The 21,819-nt window shown below is 39.0% G+C and overlaps 1 protein-coding gene across 1 annotated transcript in view; it reads left to right on the plus strand.

Moving 5' to 3' along the window:
• Nucleotides 1-21,819, plus strand: part of gabrb4 (gamma-aminobutyric acid type A receptor subunit beta4) — a 143,683-nt gene that overhangs the window by 92,321 nt on the left and 29,543 nt on the right. The window contains exon 4 of the mRNA XM_063010974.1: nucleotides 5,277-5,497. Coding sequence (XP_062867044.1) covers nucleotides 5,277-5,497 — 221 coding nt within the window. The remainder of the gene's footprint in view (nucleotides 1-5,276; nucleotides 5,498-21,819) is intronic.

Below are 21,819 nucleotides of genomic sequence, written 5' to 3' on the forward strand. Positions count from 1 at the left end.
AAGTGACCGCATCCCACTAGATGGCAGTGTTTCCACATCAGCGTTTAACTGAGACGGTTTTCCAACAAGTGATGTTGAGAAATATTTACAAATAATCCCAAAATGTACAAGAAGAGAAAATTGAAGCTGAAGGAAGGAAATTTAATGAAAGATGGGAAAGTGAAAACAAGTTTGTGCTTTATGAAGAGAAACCTGTATGTCTCTTGTGTTATGAGGCCGTGTCTGTGTAAATGTAGATTCATTCATTCATTTTCTTATCCGCTTATCCAATTAGGGTCAGTGGGATTGTGCTGGAGCCTATCCCAGCTTTTCAATGGGCGCAAGGCACACAGTAACACCCTGGACAGGACACCAGTCCATTGCAGGGCAGACACACATACACACACACACCCATTCACTTATGGTGCTGGAGCCTATCATAGCCTTTCAATGGGCGCAAGGCACACAGTAACATCCTGGTCAGGACACCAGTCCATCGCAGGGCAGACACACATATACACATACACACCCAGTCACTTACAGGGCAATTCAGTGTCTCCAATTAACCTGACTGCATGTTTTTGGACTGTTGGAGGAAACCGGAGCTCCCGGAGGAAACCCACGCGGACACGGGGAGAACATGCAAACTCTGCAAAGAAAGGACCCGGACCACCCCGCCTGGGGATCGAACCCAGGACCTTCTTGCTGTGAGGCGGCAGTGCTACCCACTAAGCCACCGTGCCGCCCTGTAAATGTAGATATACATTATAAATATGCAGTATCAATTTGGCATTTTGACACCAAACACAGAATTTCGCCTCCAAGAAAAACAACAAATTGTCCAAGACTTAAAAGGCAGACTGCAATCACAGCCTTTGAGGGCCACCATAATGCAGATGTGGCCCTCGGTAAGAATGAGTTTGACACCCCTGGTGTAAAGGAATTCCATTGGCCTCAATCTCATTGAACATCTTTGAGAGGATTTTGCACATCAGTGGCAAGACAGGCTTGGTCAAACAATGTGGCAGGTGTCCACATACCCCTGGCCATATTGTGCCATTCTCCTCTGCATAAAACAAGATTTATAAAGATTTAGCTACCTGAGCGTGGAACCAAATTATATTATTTAGCTTTTAGAAACGAATCTGTACCTAAATTGGTGAAGGCAGTGGTAGCAAATTAGGTTTTGAATCAATGTAGTGTTGCGTGTCCACATACTTTTGTCAAGTTTTATTTCAAATTGGTTTTCCACTTAGGAAAACATTTCTTCAGAGGTACAAATTCTCTTCCATTGCATTTTTGTTCAGATTCATTGGAAGCATCATCTCAATTAGTGCTGATAGGAAATAATGAGATCCTCACATTCTTGTTTAATTGATCATTTAACTTATTAACCGAAGTCTCAGTAGGGCATCGCTGCACTCACGAGAGGAGTCTGGTAAACTTTATTAAAGGCATTAAAATTACATTTGCAATCAAATGGAACAAACACACGAGCTCATATAAACGTGGCGAGATTAGAAGTCATTAAGCGTTTTTGTTACGTTTAGTTTATTTCAAAAACTAACACGCCCGCCGAAGCTGATGTTTGAGCAAGGTTTATACAAGATTAATCATTGCTGTCTTTAATAAAGGAGAATTAGAAACAAGTTTGAGACTTGAGCCCGTGCATCCCAAGCAGTGGCAGCTCGATTTCACATTAATGCTGTTTATTTTGACTGGTGGATGCAACACTGTTCAACAATTAATGATGGCTGTTCAACATTTCTGCTTTGGAAAAATGAATGTATTTTACGAGGGTTCTTCAAAAAGTTTCCGCACTCTTTAAACTCTATTTATTAAGAATTTCAAAAACAAATGACATCACTTTTCTACAGTCACCTTCCAATGCATATTTCCAGCATCGTACCAACCAATGTTTTTGGTTGAGTGTGTAGCCCTTGATGCACCGCTGCTTTCACATCATCATCATCACATGAAAATCTTCTTCCCCTTAAAGCTTCTTTGAGCGTCCAAAAAGGTGGAAATCAGATGGTGCTAAATCCAGACTATAAGCTTTCTCTCAGTCTCTCAGACACGACCAGTTACTACTCCTCCCACTCTCACCATTTCCAACGAAAATATGTGCAGAAGCTTTTTAAAGATCCCTGGTATGTATACATACCTCGTATGTATGTATGCATCACACGAAAATCTTCTTCCCCTTAAAGCTTCTTTGAGCGTCCAAAAAGGAAATCAGATGTCGTTAAATCCAGACTATAAGCTCTCTCTCAGTCTCTCAGACACGACCAATTACTACTCCTCTCACCCTCACTGTTTCCTACCAAAATATACAAGTGCGGAAACTTTTTGAAGATCCCTTGTATTTATGATTACAGTTTGAGAGAACATATGGAACTAAAAGGATGCTCGGGTGGTGCAGTGGTCTAATGCAACTCTCAAATCTCAGCTGAGCTATCCACCTTGTCAGGCATCCAACAGACAATTGGCTGGGTATAAGAGAGGGAGGTCGACTTGGTTACATTTACATTTTCGGCATTTTGCAGACGCTTTTATCCAAAGCGACTTACATTACTGTGACGTATATATTCTAATCAATTGAGGATTAAGGGCCTTGCTCAAGGGCCCAGCAGTGGAGGGGCTTGAACCAGCAACCTTTTGATTACTAGTCCAGTACTGTAACCACTAGGCAGCCTTTGCTAGCTGGTTGAGGCGCCTGCACAAGGTTAATCACAGAGCAGCGTAGTGTCTCTTCGTATGTAATCTATGACACCTCTGGCAGGTGAAAAATAAGTGGTGGCGACTGCACACGTGTCAGAGGTGGGGAGTCTGTGGCTCTTCTCTGTCCAGGCAGGGGTGGTTCAAGCAGCAGAGGTGTTACTGTCAGGCAATTGAGATTGACTTAATAGGGAGGTGGGTTATATGTACAGTATGTCAGACCATGTAATACATCATATAGCAATGTGTTTTAAATATATGGATAAAGGTAAATTATATTGACCATTTATCATTGAAAAATACTATACATTTTATATTATTTGTATTGTTGTAGCCTAGCGGTTAAGGTACTGGACTTGTAAGCAGAGGGTTGCTGGTTCAAACCCCACCACTGCCAGGTTGCCACTGTTGTGCCCTAGAGCATACTGCATACTCATAATTCTACATTAAATAATCTATAGTAATTAGTACATCATCATTATCATTATTACTTTTAGTTCATAATATGCTATTAATTGTTTTGTATGTTTATTTATTAACATGTATTTTTTCCATGATTGTTTGTCCATCCACAAGCAAAATACAATTACCAGGTGGTAAGAGGTGCTGTTAAACACATTTAGAGCTAGATCTTTTTTCAAAGTCAGTAAGTCCATATTCACTGATGCGCAAGCTTTAATGTGCAGTTTAGATGTTTATTCACTGTGTACGAGGTAAAATAAAAATTGTGTCCCTTTCTGTTTTAGGCATGCACAAAAAGGGAGGATTACATTACAAAAAAAAAGTGTAATGTCAGTGCTACTACCATTCGAGTGACTGGAAGTGCTGCTCATTACAAGTTTCTTATAATTTACAGGCAATTAGCTGTAGTACGTTTTGCTCAAAACCAGGTGTAAATTAGTCACAGCAAAGTTGCTGGTAGCAGTTATAGTCCCCCTGGATTCCTGCTGGATTGTGTTACTGGGAGCAGGTCATGATTGGGGTGTTTTATATTTAAGTATGGGTACTTGTCAAATGGAGAAAAAAAATTTATAAACAAATGACTGAATTATGAAATTCTAATGTTTAAAGTCTAAACTGTCCTAAACGTCTAGTGATCACCAGATATCTTTTTCCACAATTTTAAAAGCTTTTGAAGGCCGCTCAGGTCGTCAGTTCGAAACTCAGCTCTGCCATCCGGCCGGGCTGGGCAGCTTTATGAACAACGATTGACTTGTTGTTCATACAGGGTGTTGCATAACTGATGCAGTTATGACCTCTGCTGGCTGATTGATGGCGCCTGCACAGGGTAGAGGAATAATGCCTTGATCAGGGTGTGGCTCTTAGTACACAAAGCTGATCCGCATATGAACTCGCCTCTTGCGGGTGAAAAGATGCAGTTGGCTACTGCACACTTGTCGGAGAGGGCGTGTGACAGTCTTACTCTTCTCAATCAGCATCAGTAAAGAGGTAATTTGATACGACTAGATTGGGAGGAAAATTGGGAAAAATGCTTTTCTCACAGCAAGGAACCTAAATTGTCCTGAATTGTGACATCACAATAAACTAAAATAAAAGGAATAAGTAATAATAATTTAAATGTAGATCAGTTGGATTTAAAGTTTTAGGGTCCCTTAATGCAAACTTTAATTAATATTTTGTATATGTACATTATTCATAGCTGTTTTGCATTTCCATTTGTTACTTGCCGCATTTTTATCACTTACACAAATGAATTATAAAATTATAACATTCTGATAAAAAATTCCCTGTTTTCTTTTTGTAGTTAAATTATGCAGTGTTTAAAAAACACATGAGGATTGGATTAACTGAATTTTCATAAAAGCCATTTAATTTCATTTGAAGTGATGTCACACTACAAGACATGATGTCACACCACATGATGTTTTTATTACAGCACTTTATTTACTGTAATTATTATTGTAAGAGTTGTGTGCATTTTCAAACCTTATAGTGATAAATATGAGGGGTCTTCAAAAAGTTTCCACACTTTTTTTTAACTCTATTTGTTAAGAGTTTCAAAAATAAATGACATCACTTTTCTACAGTCACCTTCTGATGCATTTTTCCCAGCGTCGTACCAACTTTGTAATGCCATCAGCAAAAAATGATTTTAGTTGAGCACATAGCCACTGATGCACCACTGCTTTCACATCATCATCACATGAAACTCTTCTTCCCCCTAAAGCTTCTTTGAGCAGTCCAAATAGGTGGAAATCAGATGGCACTAAGTCCGGACTATAAGCTCTCTCTCAGTCTCTCAGACACGACCAATTACTACTCCTCCCGCCTTCCCTGTTACCAATCAAAATATAAAAGTGCGGAAACTTTTTGAAGATCCCTTGTATGTATAAAGTAATGCCAAAAGCATTCATAAACTGTTCCTGATGTTACTGATTTATTTTCTAAATGTTTATATTTTATACTTCATTTTTTTACGTTTTACGTTTTTACATGACGTTACTGGAGATTTTGCATGTTTACCTTCCAAAAAAACAACACACAAAAAACACACACCAACACTGTTCTGGGATATCTAAATTTAAATCTTGATCTTTGTTCTTCTTTCCTCTTTCCAGGACTACACCATCACTATGTATTTTCAGCAGAGTTGGCGAGACAAGCGACTGGCATACGCAGAGATGGCACTTAATCTGACACTAGACAACCGTGTGGCTGATCAGCTGTGGTTGCCTGACACTTATTTTCTGAACGACAAGAAGTCTTTTCTTCATGGTGTGACGGTGAAGAACCGCATGATCCGGCTCCACCCTGATGGCACAGTTCTGTATGGATTGAGGTACATTTAAAGAAATCACCTGTGCAAATGCTGCTCTGAACACTGCCATAATTAGTATTTGACCCTCATTTCTGCTATCTGCATATTTGTCACAATAAATGGTTTAAATAACTATTGAAGGTGAGAGAAACAGAAAATGTGGTTTCTAGATGATCATTTAATAAAGGTAACAGGTCATACAATACCTATACCACCCATGTAAAAAGGCAATTGCTCCCCCAGCCTAATAATGTGTTGTGCCACCTTTAGTAGCAAACCAAAACTTTTACATTGAGGAATTTTGGCCCACTTTTCCCTGCTAAAAATGCCATGTAAGCGGTGGCCCTGGGGCTAGGCAGACTCCGGCCACTAGGGGTAAACAGCGAGCCAGCAATCAGGCCTAAAGCACAACACCTGTGCACAGGTCTATAAAGAGACAGAGAAGAAGTCAGAACTTGCTGGGTCTTTGTCTCATGTTAAGCAAACACTGGGTTGAGGACTGAGAGCTTTCACTCTCACCCTATATACAGTGGGGTCAAAAAGTATTTAGTCAGCCACTGATTGTGCAGGTTCTCCTACTTAGAAAGATGAGAGAGGTCTGTAATTTTCATCATAGGTACACTTCAACTATGAGAGACAAAATGAGAAAAAAAAATCCAGGAAATCACATTGTAGGATTTTTAAAGAATTTATTTGTAAATTATGGTGGAAAATAAGTATTTGGTCACCCACAAACAAGCAAGATTTCTGGCTCTCACAGACCTGTAACTTCTTCTTTAAGAAGCTCTTCAAGGTCCTGGAGTGACCTAGCCAGTCTCCAGACCTCAACCCCATAGAAAATTTGTGGAGTCCGTGTTGCCCAGCGACAGCCCCAAAACATCACTGCTCTAGAGGAGATCTGCATGTAGGAATGGGCCAAAATAGCAGCTACAGTGTGTGCAAACCTGGTGAAGACTTACAGGAAACGTTTGACCTCTGTCATTGCCAACAAAGGTTATGTTACAAAGTATTGAGTTGAACTTTTGTTATTGACCAAATATTTATTTTCCACCATAATTTACAAATAAATTCTTTAAAAATCCTACAATGTGATTTCCTGGATTTTTTTTTCTCATTCTGTCTCTCATAGTTGAAGTGTACCTATGATGAAAATTACAGACCTCTCTCATCTTTCTAAGTAGGAGAACCTGCACAATCAGTGGCTGACTAAATACTTTTTGGCCCCACTGTATATAGGGTAGTTTTTCAGTCTTTCAATTAAATCTATTGTAGTTCTACTCTTTTATTGGGAAAGCCTTTTGTTTCATCTTTTCCTCGTGAATCTTAAGGTGGCCAGTGTTTTCCCTGGCAGACCTTTGTTCTCAGTTTTTCCTGCTCAAACATTTCCCCAAAACAGGTGTTTTTTGTGTTTTCTTTTTGTATCTTTTTTGAGCTTATTGTTTTTTAACCCACCTGAGTCGAGGCACTTTCTACATTTACATTTACTGCATTTAGCAGACGCTTTTATCCAGAGCGACTTACAGAAGTGCTTCCATAGTAAACATTTCATTTCTCAAGTTTTAGTAAACAACAGCCAAAGAACACAAATCTGCTGAAACCTGTTAGAACCAAAGTGTTTTGTTTTTTTTTGTTTTTTTTTGGAAATGGACAAAAAAAAATGTGTACATAAGTACAAGTCAGCTTAAGGGCTTAGTAAAAAGGTGGGTTTTTAATCGTTTTTTAAAGACAGCAAGAGACTCAGATGTTCGGACAGACAGAGGAAGTTTAAGCATTTGGGTCCTATTCCTAAATAGTCTGGTAGCTCACCCGGTAAAGGCACCTATGTGGTACACAGGGGTTCTGTGTTCAAATCCACCACTGAGCGAGCACCATTACAGCCACATTTGAAAACTTTTACACATAAGCGAACAGTTTGAAGACTCTTAGACAACTCCAGAACCTTCGTGTTTTATTTCAGTTATTAAGAGATGGACTTGCTGTTGTGCTTTGAATCATTGTCTTGTTGCATGAGCTGATTGCATTTGAGCTTCAGATTACAGACTGATGACCAGACATCCTCCTTTACCATTTTTAAAAGCAAAATGTATGTCCCTGTTGAGAATAGCAAGTCATCCAGTCCCTAAAGCAGCAAAGCATCTCTACACAATTACACTACCACCATTAGGCTTAAATGTTGGTAAAATGTTGTAATTGTGAAGTTTTTCCTGTTAGCTTTACACCAAGTAGTGGGATTTGTGTTTTCCAGAATGCTTTAACAAGAACATTATTCCAAAAATCTATCTTTGATTAAATGGGATTTGTATATCATTTTCTGTGTTGTGCTGAAATAGTCTAGGTTTTTTGTGACCACCTGAATGAGTTGGCATTGCATTCTTGAACCATGTTTGGTGTGCTAACAGCTTCTGGGAGATATACCATTGCTCTTTATTTAAAAGTAACCTTTTATCTTTATTAGCGGTATAATATGCTGCTTGTTGAAAGCATTTCACCTACTTCACATTGCTGAAAAGGTTCTACAGTATATAAGAGTTGTTTGGATTCAACAGGGCTGGTAGTAATCAAGCACTGGTGTGTTTAGTCTAAATAAACCCATTTATTTATTCAGTTTGTTTATTCGGTTAAAAGAGTAACTATTTCTCAAACTCATGAGTTCGAATCTTAGCTCTGCTACCGGCAGGCTGGGCACCTACACAAACAATAATTGGCTCGTTGATAGGGTGGGTGCCAGAGGGGAACCCTCATAACTTAACGTAATTTTGACCTGTGCTGACCTCTGCACCTGCACAAAGACAATAGATAATGGGATAAGTGCATGACTCTCCATACACAAAGCAGATCCACATATGAACTCGCCTCGTGCAGGTGAAAAGATGCAGTCAGCTTCTGCACACGTGTCGGAGAAGGGTGTGTGTTAACCACGACTCTCCTCAGTCAGGGGTGGAGGTCAACATCAGTAGAGAGGAAGTGAAATGCAATCTGGTAATCGCATACGACTAGATTGGGAGGGAAATTGGTGAAAACTGGAGGAGAATTAGTGTTTTACATAGAACCAGTTGATGCTGGATAACTATTTTCTTTCAGTAAATGAGATAATCACTCTAAACCTGTATTTTGTGTTTACAATGTCTTTGACTTGCTTTAATTGTTTAAAGATCTGAGACAATACAGTATAAAAACATGCAAGATTAGTAGTAATTAGGAAGGGGGCAAATAATTTTTACAGGACTGTTCATAGATACACAAAAATACCTGGTAATGCTGTAGTTGATTAAATTAAATACTGTTTAATATCAAGTAGTGAGACAGATATGTACAAAAAAAAAGCATCTGGAATGAAATCCTTTTTTGTGCTGATGAGTGCTGATGTCCTTTTTATGGCTTTAGAAACTTTCGATCACAAGAATCACATCTTACTTCACAGTTACAAGCAGCAGGTTGCCATGTCTGTGGAAACTGTTCCATTTTTGGGTGTGTTATTTGGGATCTGCTAGCAGATCACAGCACAGTCAGCACTTGCTGAAAAGAAGGTGATAATGGCTATAAGTGGAGAAAATATCATGTGCCTACTTTCTTTTATCTTTTTCTCTTTTTCAATTGTCATGATTTTATAAGAATTAACTCTTTAAGATAATTATTTTTTCTGTAAGTGCATTTGTTTTGAAATATTAATTTGCAACTAATAATCCAACACATATTCTGATGTGGTATACAGTCATGTGTTTTTACATTTTTCACCTAAACATGAACAAATGAGGCTTAATGTTTCCTAATTAGACAAGTAATATACTAAAATGCATTTTATAATAGAATGTTATGTCAAACACTACATATAATATATATATAATTTTATTTTTTTTTTATTATTATTTCAGTGAGTAAATGTATGGGATTGCCCGAGCTCTGGCACTTTTTACACTGGGATTTTGTGCTACCAAGAGTAAATTTTAATGTCACATTCCCCACCCTCTGTCCAACAACCTGAGTGTATTTAGAACCTTAGATATTGTTTTATGTTCTTGCTCTATGTCCATATTATGCCCAATGAATTAAAATTGCACTAAAAGGATCCCAGTTGAGTTATAGGTATGTCTCAAAGATAATTGAAGAGACTGAATACTTTTGTGAGATTGATGGATAAAAATAGGCATTAATTTGGAGTTGGTCCCCCCCTTTGCAGCTATAACAGCTTCCACTCTTCTGGGAAGGCTTTCTAAAGATTTTAGAGTGTGTCTGTGGTAAATTATGCCCATTCATCCAGAATAGCATTTGTAAGGTCAGGCAATGATGTTAGACGAAAGGGCCTGACTTATAATCTGACTCAATAGTATATCTACATATAGAGCTTACTTAGACTTCTGGCCATGGATAGTATTGTCATCTATGTAATGATCTTGTTGTTGCACCTCACAGCAACCCCATATGCTTTGTTATATCTGCTAAAACTTTGCATCAGAATCTTCTTTGTACCCCCTTAAAACTTGTACCCCCTTAAACCTCCATGCGTACATCTAAAGATGCCACTTTTCTAAAGCACAAGCATTAGTAGTTGCTGCATCCCCTATTTTTTTTCTCTATAGACCAAATAAAATCCGGAGAGGAACGGTTAGAGTGCACTTGGCCGTGCATTAACCTGGGGCTGGCTCGACTCACAAGCCAGCGAGGACACTCTAAGCATCCCACTCAATCAGGCTATCAATAATGAAAGATGACAAACTATTTCCTTTTCCGTGAGGTTCAGGCACAGGTGGTATCAGGCGGGAGAACGAATGAGGACGTGGCTTGGGAGCTTTTTTTCTCCCTGCGGTCTTTGCAAATGGATGAATAGTAATGTGTGTACGAGTACGTGTGTGTGTTGGGGGGGTGAAAGAATTGCTTGCCCTAGCATTAGGAATAGCATCCCAATTGCATTATAGAGATAGTGTATTATTTATTAAATGCAAATAGAAATGACTATTAATATGTAATGGTGTGCTGCTTTTGTAAGAAGATCTTATGAGATATTCTGGGCACAGACTGAAGCTTATAAATGTGCATTTTCAATTAGTACTTTGATAGCGGAATTTCCAACGAAAGGATCCTTTTGTTTCAGAAATCATGGCAGAATTGGAAGAGAGGAAGAAATAAATAGAACAAAAATAAGCTCATACAATAATAAAAGAAAGAAAGGAGAAACAGACTTTGCCTTTGCCGAGCTGCACAGTAAATGAAATAAAAAATTACAGACCTTTACTAATGTTTGTTCCTTGGATACACAGAATAGTCACATTTAGAAATGGTTTAGAGCTAAAAACAAATGTTAATTATAGTTCACTCAGAGTTAAATGCACAGAAGCCGGGGTAATGGCTACATCACTATGTTACGTCTGTGCGCCATTACCTAATTGAACTCACCACTCAGCATTTGCTCTTGTTACGGTTAGTGCTATTGTCTGTAAAGACTAAACATAGCTGCACATTTGTAAATGCCAGGATGTTAAAAGCTAACGGATCACTAGAGTATTTCCATACTGTAAAAGCTGCTAGTGCGGATGTTATTGCACACTGCGCCCCATATCCTCACGGCAAGGTGCCTCAGTGGGTAGCACTGTCGCCTCACAGCAAGGAGGTCCGGGTTTTGATTCCCAGGTGAAGCGGTCCGGGTCCTTTCTGTGTGGAGTTTGAATGCCCTCCCTGGGTCTGCGTCGGTTTCCTCCCACAGTCCAAAGACATAAAAGTGATGTGAATTGGAGATACAAAATTGTCCATGACTGTGTTTGACATTAAAAATTTGAACTAATGAATCTTGTGTAACCAGTAACTACCTGTTTTGTCATGAATGTAACCAAAGCATGTAAAACATGGCATTAAAATACTAATAAATAAATAAATCGTAGCCTAGTGGTTAAGGTACTGGACTAGTAATCAGAAGGCCACTGGTTCAAGCCTCACCACTGCCAGGTTGCTGCTGTTGGGCTCTTGAGCGAGGCCCTTAACTCTCAATTGCTCAGACTGTATACTGTAAGTCCCTTTGGATGAAGGCGTCTGCTAAATGCTGTAAATGTAAATGTATCAGATGTCATCTTTGGGTGGGCAATGCCTACCTTAGCCCAGTCATAGACACTGGCACTCATCTCTGTTTCCTTTTATCTTTATTCCAGCACACTCATAATTCTGTGTGTAAAAATCCCATACACCAAATGAGCTTGAAAGTAAATGCGGTTAAGAGTTTTAACCACAGGTCAAAATCAATGCGCCTGGACGAATGTAACCATGTTGGAGTGTAATTAATACATTTGTCATAACAATTTAAGCAAGACCTACATTTAAATTCATTTTGCTATCACATTACCAAATTGAAATTAAAATGAACCAATTCAATTAATTTTAACCTTGGTTTGATTCAGTTTGGACTGTACAAGGCTTGTGACGAATAGATGAAGGAAGTGAAATTGCATTGGGAAAGCAAAAAAAGCTACAATAAGAAATGCAAGGAAGAAAATGAATGTGGTAGAAGATGCTCAGGTATGCTCTTATCCGTGATGTAATAATGGATAGTAATTTTGACAGTGGTAGCCTAGTGGGTAGAGTTTTGAGCTATCAGTCAGAAGATTGTCAGTTTAAATCCAGGCTCTGCTATGTGGCCACTGTTGGGCCCTTAAGCAAGGCCCTTGAGCCTGTCTGTTCCAGGGGCTCTGACTCCAGCCTCCAAACAAGCTGGGACATGTGAAAAAGAATTTCATGGACTGTATATGCAGAAATGACAAATAAAGGCATTCTTCTTCCTTAAATAAATGTTAGGGGATGTAAAATCAGAGGTGGAAAGAGTACTAAAATATTGTACTCAAGTAAAAGTACTATTACTTTAATGAATTTTTACTTAAGTACGGGTAAAATTACTAGTCTAAAAATCTACTCAAGTAAAAAGTAACTCATTTAAAATGTACTCTTCTGTGTAATGCAAACAGGACAAGTGGATATATCTCACAGTAGTTGTTTTTAATTAAAATATAATAGAAAGAAAACATGTTGATGCAACATTTAAAACATTTAGAGATGTGTAATGTGTCATTTTAGTACAGACCATCCCATAAAACTTTTTCAAACTGTATAACCACTGAAATTGGCATTAATTGTAGATTTTATAGACCAGCCTTCTTTTCATCACCAACAAATACCAAACAACAGTCATACTGCAAATCTCATAACTCAAAACAAGTCACGGTTACAGGTGTTGTGACTTTCACTAAATGACCCAACGAAAACCTTCAAGATGTAAGAGACAAAACTTTGCCATTCTTTGACATCAGACTATGTTATCAAATAACGAAACATCAAACTCCAAACATGTTCAACTTTTAAAAATCACCCTTCCCTCCCTACTCTATACCTAGATTACAGCTCCTTTATTTTAGCACCAGTTTATTTTCCATCGCAGAATTCACTGCAGCAGTTTCCCAGACGCGATTTATTTTGCGTTTTTTTTTACTCAGTAACAGATGTTATTTAAAATGTAGCGAATTACAATTCTTAATACAAAACATACTTAAGTAAAAGTAAAATTACAGGTTGTAAAATCTACTTTAAAAAGTATAAGTACACAAAAAAACTACTTAATTACAGTAACGTGAGTAAATGTAATTTGTTACTTTCCACCTCTGTGTAAAATGATTATAAAGTTTTGGGTGGAAAGTTTTAGACATGGTATGAGCAACATTACAACAAGCAAGCGGTTCTGTTGTAAAGAAATAGCGGCGTACTGTGGTGTTCTTTACTCATGTTCATTGGCTGTGATATATTGTAGATTAGGTCTATAGCATTAAAGAGTGAGAAACATTACCATTTGTCTGGTCACAGGTTGAGAACCAGTATTAAAAGTAAAAACAATAATATATACTTAATTTCACGGACCTTGTTTTTCACAAATCACAGATTTCACAGACTTTTAAAGAAAAGTGCCACATTTCACGGCATTCATTAAATAACATAAATTGAATGATGTCTGTGTTTTTACACACTCCCTTCTGCATCCACATAATCGGTTGGGAGTGTTCCAAACTCAGTTAACTGAGTAGTGTTTTTAGCTGCTTTACAGTTTGACATCTTGAACATTTTGTCTAATAAATTGCTAGTGTAACTGAGCATCTTTAGAGTTTGCTGAGTTTATGAAGAAAGAAATAAACTGTACATAGACAAACTATTGGAAGCATAATACTGTTTTTTAATATTGTTCTTTTGAGGCTCAGCACAGACTACAAAGAGATGATCACGTGTGTAGAGAAGCACACTTTTCCTTTGAATTTGGACTGGTACAATGCTGGGGCCATACGGCGAGTCTCATATACAAAACTAACTAACTGCAGAACGTCCGAACGCACATGTATAAACCGGGTGCTGAATTCTGATCGGCTGAGCTGAATGTCACTCACATATCGCCGCTACAATATTGTAATATAATAATAACAACCTGGCGAGTGCAGCCAATCAGGGGGGGTTGAGTTCATGTCGTGGAGTCCCCCCGCCGCCATGGGCCCCAGTGCACCTGCCCCCCCTGCCTCCCCGGTAGTTACGCCCCTGCTTTGGACTGTGGGAGGAAACCGGAGCCTCCGGAAACTCACACAGACACTGAGAGAACATGCAAACCACTCAGAATGAACCTGGACCACTCCACCTGGGAATCAAACCCAGGCCCTTCTTGCTGTGAGGCGACAGTGCTACCCACTGTGCTGCCTCTGTATCTACTTTTAAATACACTGTAAAATATATCATGACGCAGTTCAACAGGATAGCAGAAGGACATGGGGCATTTCTGTAATGTATATTCATAAATATTTATAGATCCTTATATTTTAATGAGAGCAAAGATGTAGAACTATGTTTGTATTTTCTTTGACATTGAAAAATAATGAAATAATGAACAGAACAACCTAAACAGTTTATTTTTACATATATTATTTCACTAGTTTATTTTAATCATTATAAATGACTTGCTCAGAGGTACTTTAAATAAAACGTTTGATGAACATAATGTGCAGGTCTAGAGTCAGAGTCCGCAACTCCAGCTCTGATTATGTAATGCATTATGCACGTGTAAATATTTGCCATAATGTACAAGCAAGCAGAAGGTCCCAGAAGGTTTTGCAAAAACATCAGGGTTCCCACTAATTCAGCATCGCGAGCTGAGACAAAGCTAGAAACAAAGAGGCTGACAAGACTGGGGTCTCCAGCTGCCATATTAATGGACAAACTTGATGATATCTAGGAGCAAGCAGAGGAATTAATGAAGTGTTAAATGCTGACTTAATATGTCTCCTGACAAAGAAGGCCAAGGATGGGTTTACCAATCGACAGCTGCCAAGTTTCCAGACTAATCTCAGCGGTGCCTCGCAGCAGCTGTAAAGAGTTTAACATTCATGTCTGCAGTTAAATTATACTGTTTTTACATTCATTTACCTTTTTATAGTATAGCATACATTCTGAACTGATTGTATGTATTTGCTCTTGCTCAGTGTTTTAATATGTAAACTCTGTAGCATTGAGGTAATTTTAACTACTTTGAAGCCTAAAAGCATTATTATTATTGATTAATGTGTTATGCAAGAAAATCTGCTTTTTTTTTTTGGCAATGCAGATATACACTGATCAGCCATAACATTAAAACCACCTCCGTGTTTCAACACCCACTGTCCATTTTATCAGCTCCACTTACCATATAGAAGCATTTTGTAGTTCTACAATTACTGACTGTAGTCCATTTGTTTCTCTACATACTTTTTTAGTCTGCTTTCACCATGTTCTTCAATGGTCAGGACCTCCACAGGACCACCACAGAGCAGGTGTTATTTAGGTGGTGGATGATTCTCAGCAGTGCAGTGACACTGACATTGTGGTGTTGTGTTAGTGTGTGTTGTGCTGGTATGAGTGGATCAGACACAGCAGCGCTGTTGGAGTTTTTAAATGCCGTGTCCACTCACTGTCCACTCTATTAGACACTCCTACCTAGTTGGTCCACCTTGTAGATTTAAAGTCAGAGACGATCGCTCATCTATTGCTGCTGTTTGAGTTGGTCATCTTCTAGACCTTCATCAGTGGTCACAGGACGCTGCCTACGGGGCGCTGATGGCTGGATATTTTTGGTTGGTGGACTATTCTCAGTCCAGCAATGACAGTGAGGTGTTTAAAAACTCCATCAGCATTGCTGTGTCTTATCCACTCATACCAGCACAACACACACTAACACACCACCACCATGTCAGTGTCACTGCAGTACTAAGAATGACCCACCACCCAAATAATACCTGCTCTGTAGTGGTCCTGGCAGAGTCCTGACCATTGAGGAACAGCATGAAAGGGGAAACAGATGGACTACAGTCAGTAATTGTAGAACGACAAAGTGCTTCTATATGGTAAGTGGAGCTGATAAAATGGACAATGTGTAGAAACAAGGAGGTGGTTTTAATGTTATGGCTGATCGGTGTATAATGGATGCACAATGAATTACTAAGAAAACAGTCGGGTTTAATTACTGCTATGGTAGCCATGTGGAAGGTTAAAACAGACCATGATTAAAGGATATTTAATAGCCAGAATGTGTATTGGACACATCAGCCATAAAGTTTGATTCTAAATATCTAATCCAATTGTTAAAATCCCTTATGGAATGTAGCATTTAAACACATTTTAAACATTGATTTATAAATTTATTGCAATAACTGCTTAAGTTTATGCAGCTAAAACAAATAATTATATTATAGTAGGTGTGGGTATCTTAGTTATTAGTAAACAGTCATTTATGTAATCCAAGAACATATACATTTAAAGAATGTTATTATTATTACATTGCAAGCAATTCAGCGTTCACAGCCTTGCCCAAGAACCCAACAGTGAAAACTTGGTGATGATGAGACATAAACCAGCGAGCTTCCAATCGATAGTTTAGTCCCTTAACTGCTGAGCTATCGCTGCCCCAAACCTCAATGAATTAGAATCTGCTAGAACATCTCAAGTGCGTCAGCATGTGTGCATGAAAGAACCCCCCCCCCCCCCTCTCTTATGAATCAGCATTTTCAAAGCTTGACTAAAGTTTGTTGCTGATTACATGAGCCAGGGAAAAACAGTTAACAGGGTCTTCTTTTTGCAAGCCAGCTTCTAAGTTCATTGATTTGTAAAGCTTGCCGGACCGTGGAGTGCGTCACAGTAGTTCCTGCGCTACATCTAAACATTCAGACAAGTTCCTTCTCAGCATAAGATGTTAATGATTCAAATGATTGCACTCAAATTTGCCCTTATGTCACTGGCTACACTCAGTCATAACTAGGGCCCTCCTAATTTCACGGGAAAATCTGCATAAATATATTACAAAACTGTTTAAATAATAATTCAGTAATAATAGAGATGATGATAGTGGGAATTTATTTATTTTATTATTTTAACGTCATGGTTTACACACTTCGGTTACATTCATGACAGGGCAGATAATTACTGGTTACACAAGATTCATCAGTTTAAGTTTAATGTCATGGACAATTTTGTATCTCCAATTCACCTCACTTGCATGTCTTTGGACTGTGGGAGAAACCGGAGCTCCCGGAGTAAACTCCACACAGAAAGGACCCAGACTGTTTCACTTGGGAATCCAACCCAGGACCTTCTTGCTATAGAGCAGCAGTGCTACCCACCAAGCCACAATGCTGCTCTGATATTGGGGATAAGTACATGGACACATGAAAATGAATAGCACAGCTGGCAGGGTGCTGTGTTGCTAGACAAATGCTACTAACTTCAGCTGAGGGAAGTGCGTACTTCAAACTCAGCTCAGGGCTGATTCCACTAATTTTCTGGCTCTCTGTGTGTTTATTGTTCGTTGGTTCTGTTTGTTGTTCGTTTGGCTGAAGGTCATCCTTTCTCCTTCTTCTGCTGGCTTTTTTGCAGCTGTTCTTTTGTTGTGGTTTTTCGAAACTTATTCTGGTTTGAGTTTTCCGATGAATAGCATGTCAGCATCAAGTTTTTAGCTGCTGTTGGCTTACTGAGTATCATGCTACTGTTTTAAATACTGAGTGTTTGGTTTGGAACTCACTGGTGGATTGAGAAGCTGGCAGGGTTGCATCTAGCATTTGTTTCTTTGTTTTCTCAGTGGCGTTCACGTGGAGTGCAGTGTTTTTGCTCCAGTGGTGTGGTCTCCTGCCTTTTCTACTCTTGCGTGTGGTCTCCTGCCTTTTCTACTCTTGCTTTGGGCTGCAGCTTTGGTTTGGTTTGGTTTTCTGTAGTGTTCTGCCTTGACTAAGCCTCCTGCAAGAGGGTTCAACTCTTTAACATTGCTTCTGTCCTGAGGCGCTCAACACCCCGTGACAATAATGACTTTGTTTCAAAGCCGATGTTGGGAATTACAGCTTTGAGACATAGACCCTGAGATATAATATTTTTGCAGCATTGTGGTTCAAGTTTGACTTATTTCTCTAATCAAACTGTCTTAAATTTTTCAAGATTACAAAGGTCCCTTTGATTGACAATTAAAAAATTATTTATACATTTTAATCAGTAATTAAGTCAGAAATTAGCTAGGTTTTGTAAGCATGTTGACTAGGGATGTCCCGATCACGTTTTTTTGTTCCCGATACCGATCCCGATTATTAATTTTGATCCCGATCCGATACCGATTCTCAAACCGATACTTGTATTTTCTAGATATTGTCTAGATAAGAACTGGATAATACTGTTCACACAGTGCACACTTCAAGTACATTACAGTTATTCAAATTAATCCAGTGTACATGTTTAACAACTAAATAGCTCTGCAGTGCTGAAGGGAAAAATGCTGCATCCAAGCTATTACTTAATGTTTTTGTATTTTTACAAAATCAATCAAAATGAGTGAGATAATTAGTTTTACTTTCAACTTTACATTCAAAGAAAAAAATGTTTAATGCAGTGATACACTAAAAATGAACAGAAATCTGTGTAGCAGCTTAACTTGAATATAAGAAAAAAAGTTACTTAAAAGCATTACAGTAAAACCTGAATACCAAAATAAAATGGAAAGGCTCTTTTGTTATGAAGGAAAGCCAGTTTTTAAAGTGCTTGTATTGCGACAGTGGTTTGATGGACGTTTGTACACGAAGTGAGTGTGTTTTGACCCTTTAGGCCTTCCATAGAACATGAAATAGCGTTCGGTACCGTAACAGAAGAAGTTAATAAAGTGTTCTGCTCCCGACAATATGTGAATATACCGTGTATTTATTTCTTTATTAAACGAGTGCATCACTACGTTGTTTTGTAAACCGGTGTGATCCTTAACTCACACACACTCTCACACATGAACGCAGCTCTGCTCCCACCGCCTCGTGAAACGCTCACACTGCAGACGTTACACTTCACTGTTGGACTTGTTTTACTTTTCAATTTAAAGTATTTCCACACAGCGGACATGCTGACGTAACACAAAAGATCGGGATTAAGATCGGGTTTAGTAAAGCCGATTCCGATCAATTAAAAAATGCCTTGATCGGCCCCGATCCCGATCTTTGAGATCGGATCGGGACATCCCTAATGTTGACTTAAATTTTTTTTGGCTTTATGTTTGAGGTTCCTTGTAGTGTAAATGTCCACATAATAAATCAATAGGTTTTATTTCTACTACGATTAGGGTCATGACATCAGTCAGTGTGACATGCTTTTAGGGATGTGATGTTTCCGTACCATTTGCAAAGAAGCATCCCCATTATTAAATAACAAAATAATATTATTTAACCTAACTAGATAACAAATTTGGTTACAAATACATTGTTTTCTTATTGTAATTGAGTAGGTGTGAAAGAATTACACAGGACCCAATGATACACTGCAAAGTGTTCTTCAAAAAGTCTCTGCACTTTTTTTTAACTCTATTTATTAATAATTTCAAAAGCAAATGACATCACTTTTTTACATAGTCACCTTTTGATGCATTTTCCCAGCACCGTACCAACTTTTTAATTCCATCAGCAAAAAAACGTTTTTGGTTGAGCATGTAGCCCTTGATGCACCGCTGCTTTCACATCATCATCACATGAAAATCTTCTTCCCCTTAAAGCTTCTTTGAGCGTCCAAAGGTGGAAATCATATGAGGCTAAATCCGGACTATAACCGTCTCTCAGTCTCTCGGACACGACCAGTTACTACTCCTCCCACTCTCACCATTTCCAACCAAAATATAAAAGTTCCTCATAATATTCAACATTAATCAATGCAAATATATGCAGCCAAAATGATTTACACTCTCATATCTGCAATAAATTTCTTATTTGTGTAGGCATACAGTGAGGGCCATAAGCCTGAGACCACTAGTCCTTATTCTAGTATTTTCTTAGATTTTATTAAACATCATATAATCTAAATAACGAGTGAAATAAATTGCAGAATTACATATATTTCAGAATTCCTCAGTATTTGGCACTACTAAGACGCAAACTACATTCGTAAAACTGACCATGTCAAATATTTGTGTCACACTTGGAGCCTTTGTGTGCTCCAGTGTGCCTATGTGCCACACCCCTCTCTCACTGGGAGCACACGCTGTCCTCTGCCACGCCCCAGCTCACGATTGGTTCTCCTGGACTAATTAACTCCAGCTGCTCCTAATTTAAGGAGGCAGCGTCTCCTCAGACTTTGGGAACTATTGGACTACTATTTTGGCTCTGTATGGCTCTGTATGGCTCTGTATGGCTCTGTATGGCTCTGTATGGCTCTGTATGGCTCTGTATGGCTCTGTATGGCTCTGTATGGCTCTGTATGGCTCTGTATGGCTCTGTATGGCTCTGTATGGCTCTTCAGGTTAAGTCATGTTTCTAAGGTCATGTTCCTTGCTATTGTTCCTAGCTCCAGGTTGTTCCTAGCTCCAGGTTGTTCCTAGCTCCAGGTTGTTCCTAGCTCCAGTGTTTAGCTCTCATTACTGGCTATGTCACTAGCTCTTGTGTTTAGCTCTCGTTACTGGCTATGTCACTAGCTCTTGTGTTTAGCTCTCATTACTGGCTATGTCACTAGCTCTTGTGTTTAGCTCTCGTTACTGGCTATGTCACTAGCTCTTGTGTTTAGCTCTCATTACTGGCTATGTCACTAGCTCTTGTGTTTAGCTCTCGTTACTGGCTATGTCACTAGCTCTTGTGTTTAGCTCTCGTTACTGGCTATGTCACTAGCTCTTGTGTTTAGCTCTCGTTACTGGCTATGTCACTAGCTCTTGTGTTTAGCTCTCGTTACTGGCTATGTCACTAGCTCTTGTGTTTAGCTCTCGTTACTGGCTATGTCACTAGCTCTTGTGTTTAGCTCTCGTTACTGGCTATGTCACTAGCTCTTGTGTTTAGCTCTCGTTACTGGCTATGTCACTAGCTCTTGTGTTTAGCTCTCGTTACTGGCTATGTCACTAGCACTTCTGTTTAGCTCTCGTTACTGGCTATGTTACTAGCTCTTGTGTTTAGCTCTCGTTACTGGCTATGTTACTAGCTCTTGTGTTTAGCTCTCATTACTGGCTATGTCACTAGCTCTTGTGTTTAGCTCTCGTTACTGGCTATGTCACTAGCTCTTGTGTTTAGCTCTCGTTACTGGCTATGTCACTAGCACTTGTGTTTAGCTCTCGTTACTGGCTATGTCACTAGCTCTTGTGTTTAGCTCTCGTTACTGGCTATGTCACTAGCTCTTGTGTTTAGCTCTCGTTACTGGCTATGTTACTAGCTCTTGTGTTTAGCTCTCGTTACTGGCTATGTTACTAGCTCTTGTGTTTAGCTCTCGTTACTGGCTATGTCACTAGCTCTTGTGTTTAGCTCTCGTTACTGGCTATGTCACTAGCTCTTGTGTTTAGCTCTCGTTACTGGCTATGTCACTAGCACTTCTGTTTAGCTCTCGTTACTGGCTATGTTACTAGCTCTTGTGTTTAGCTCTCGTTACTGGCTATGTCACTAGCTCTTGTGTTTAGCTCTCGTTACTGGCTATGTCACTAGCTCTTGTGTTTAGCTCTCGTTACTGGCTATGTCACTAGCACTTCTGTTTAGCTCTCGTTACTGGCTATGTTACTAGCTCTTGTGTTTAGCTCTCGTTACTGGCTATGTTACTAGCTCTTGTGTTTAGCTCTCGTTACTGGCTATGTTACTAGCACTTGTGTTTAGCTCTCGTTACTGGCTATGTTACTAGCACTTGTGTTTAGCTCTCGTTACTGGCTATGTTACTAGCACTTGTGTTTAGCTCTCGTTACTGGCTATGTTACTAGCTCTTGTGTTTAGCTCTCGTTACTGGCTATGTTACTAGCACTTGTGTTTAGCTCTCGTTACTGGCTATGTTACTAGCTCTTGTGTTTAGCTCTCGTTACTGGCTATGTTACTAGCACTTGTGTTTAGCTCTCG

Source organism: Trichomycterus rosablanca, chromosome 16 (genome assembly GCF_030014385.1).
Source record: "Trichomycterus rosablanca isolate fTriRos1 chromosome 16, fTriRos1.hap1, whole genome shotgun sequence".
Classification (NCBI taxonomy): Eukaryota; Metazoa; Chordata; class Actinopteri; order Siluriformes; family Trichomycteridae; genus Trichomycterus; species Trichomycterus rosablanca.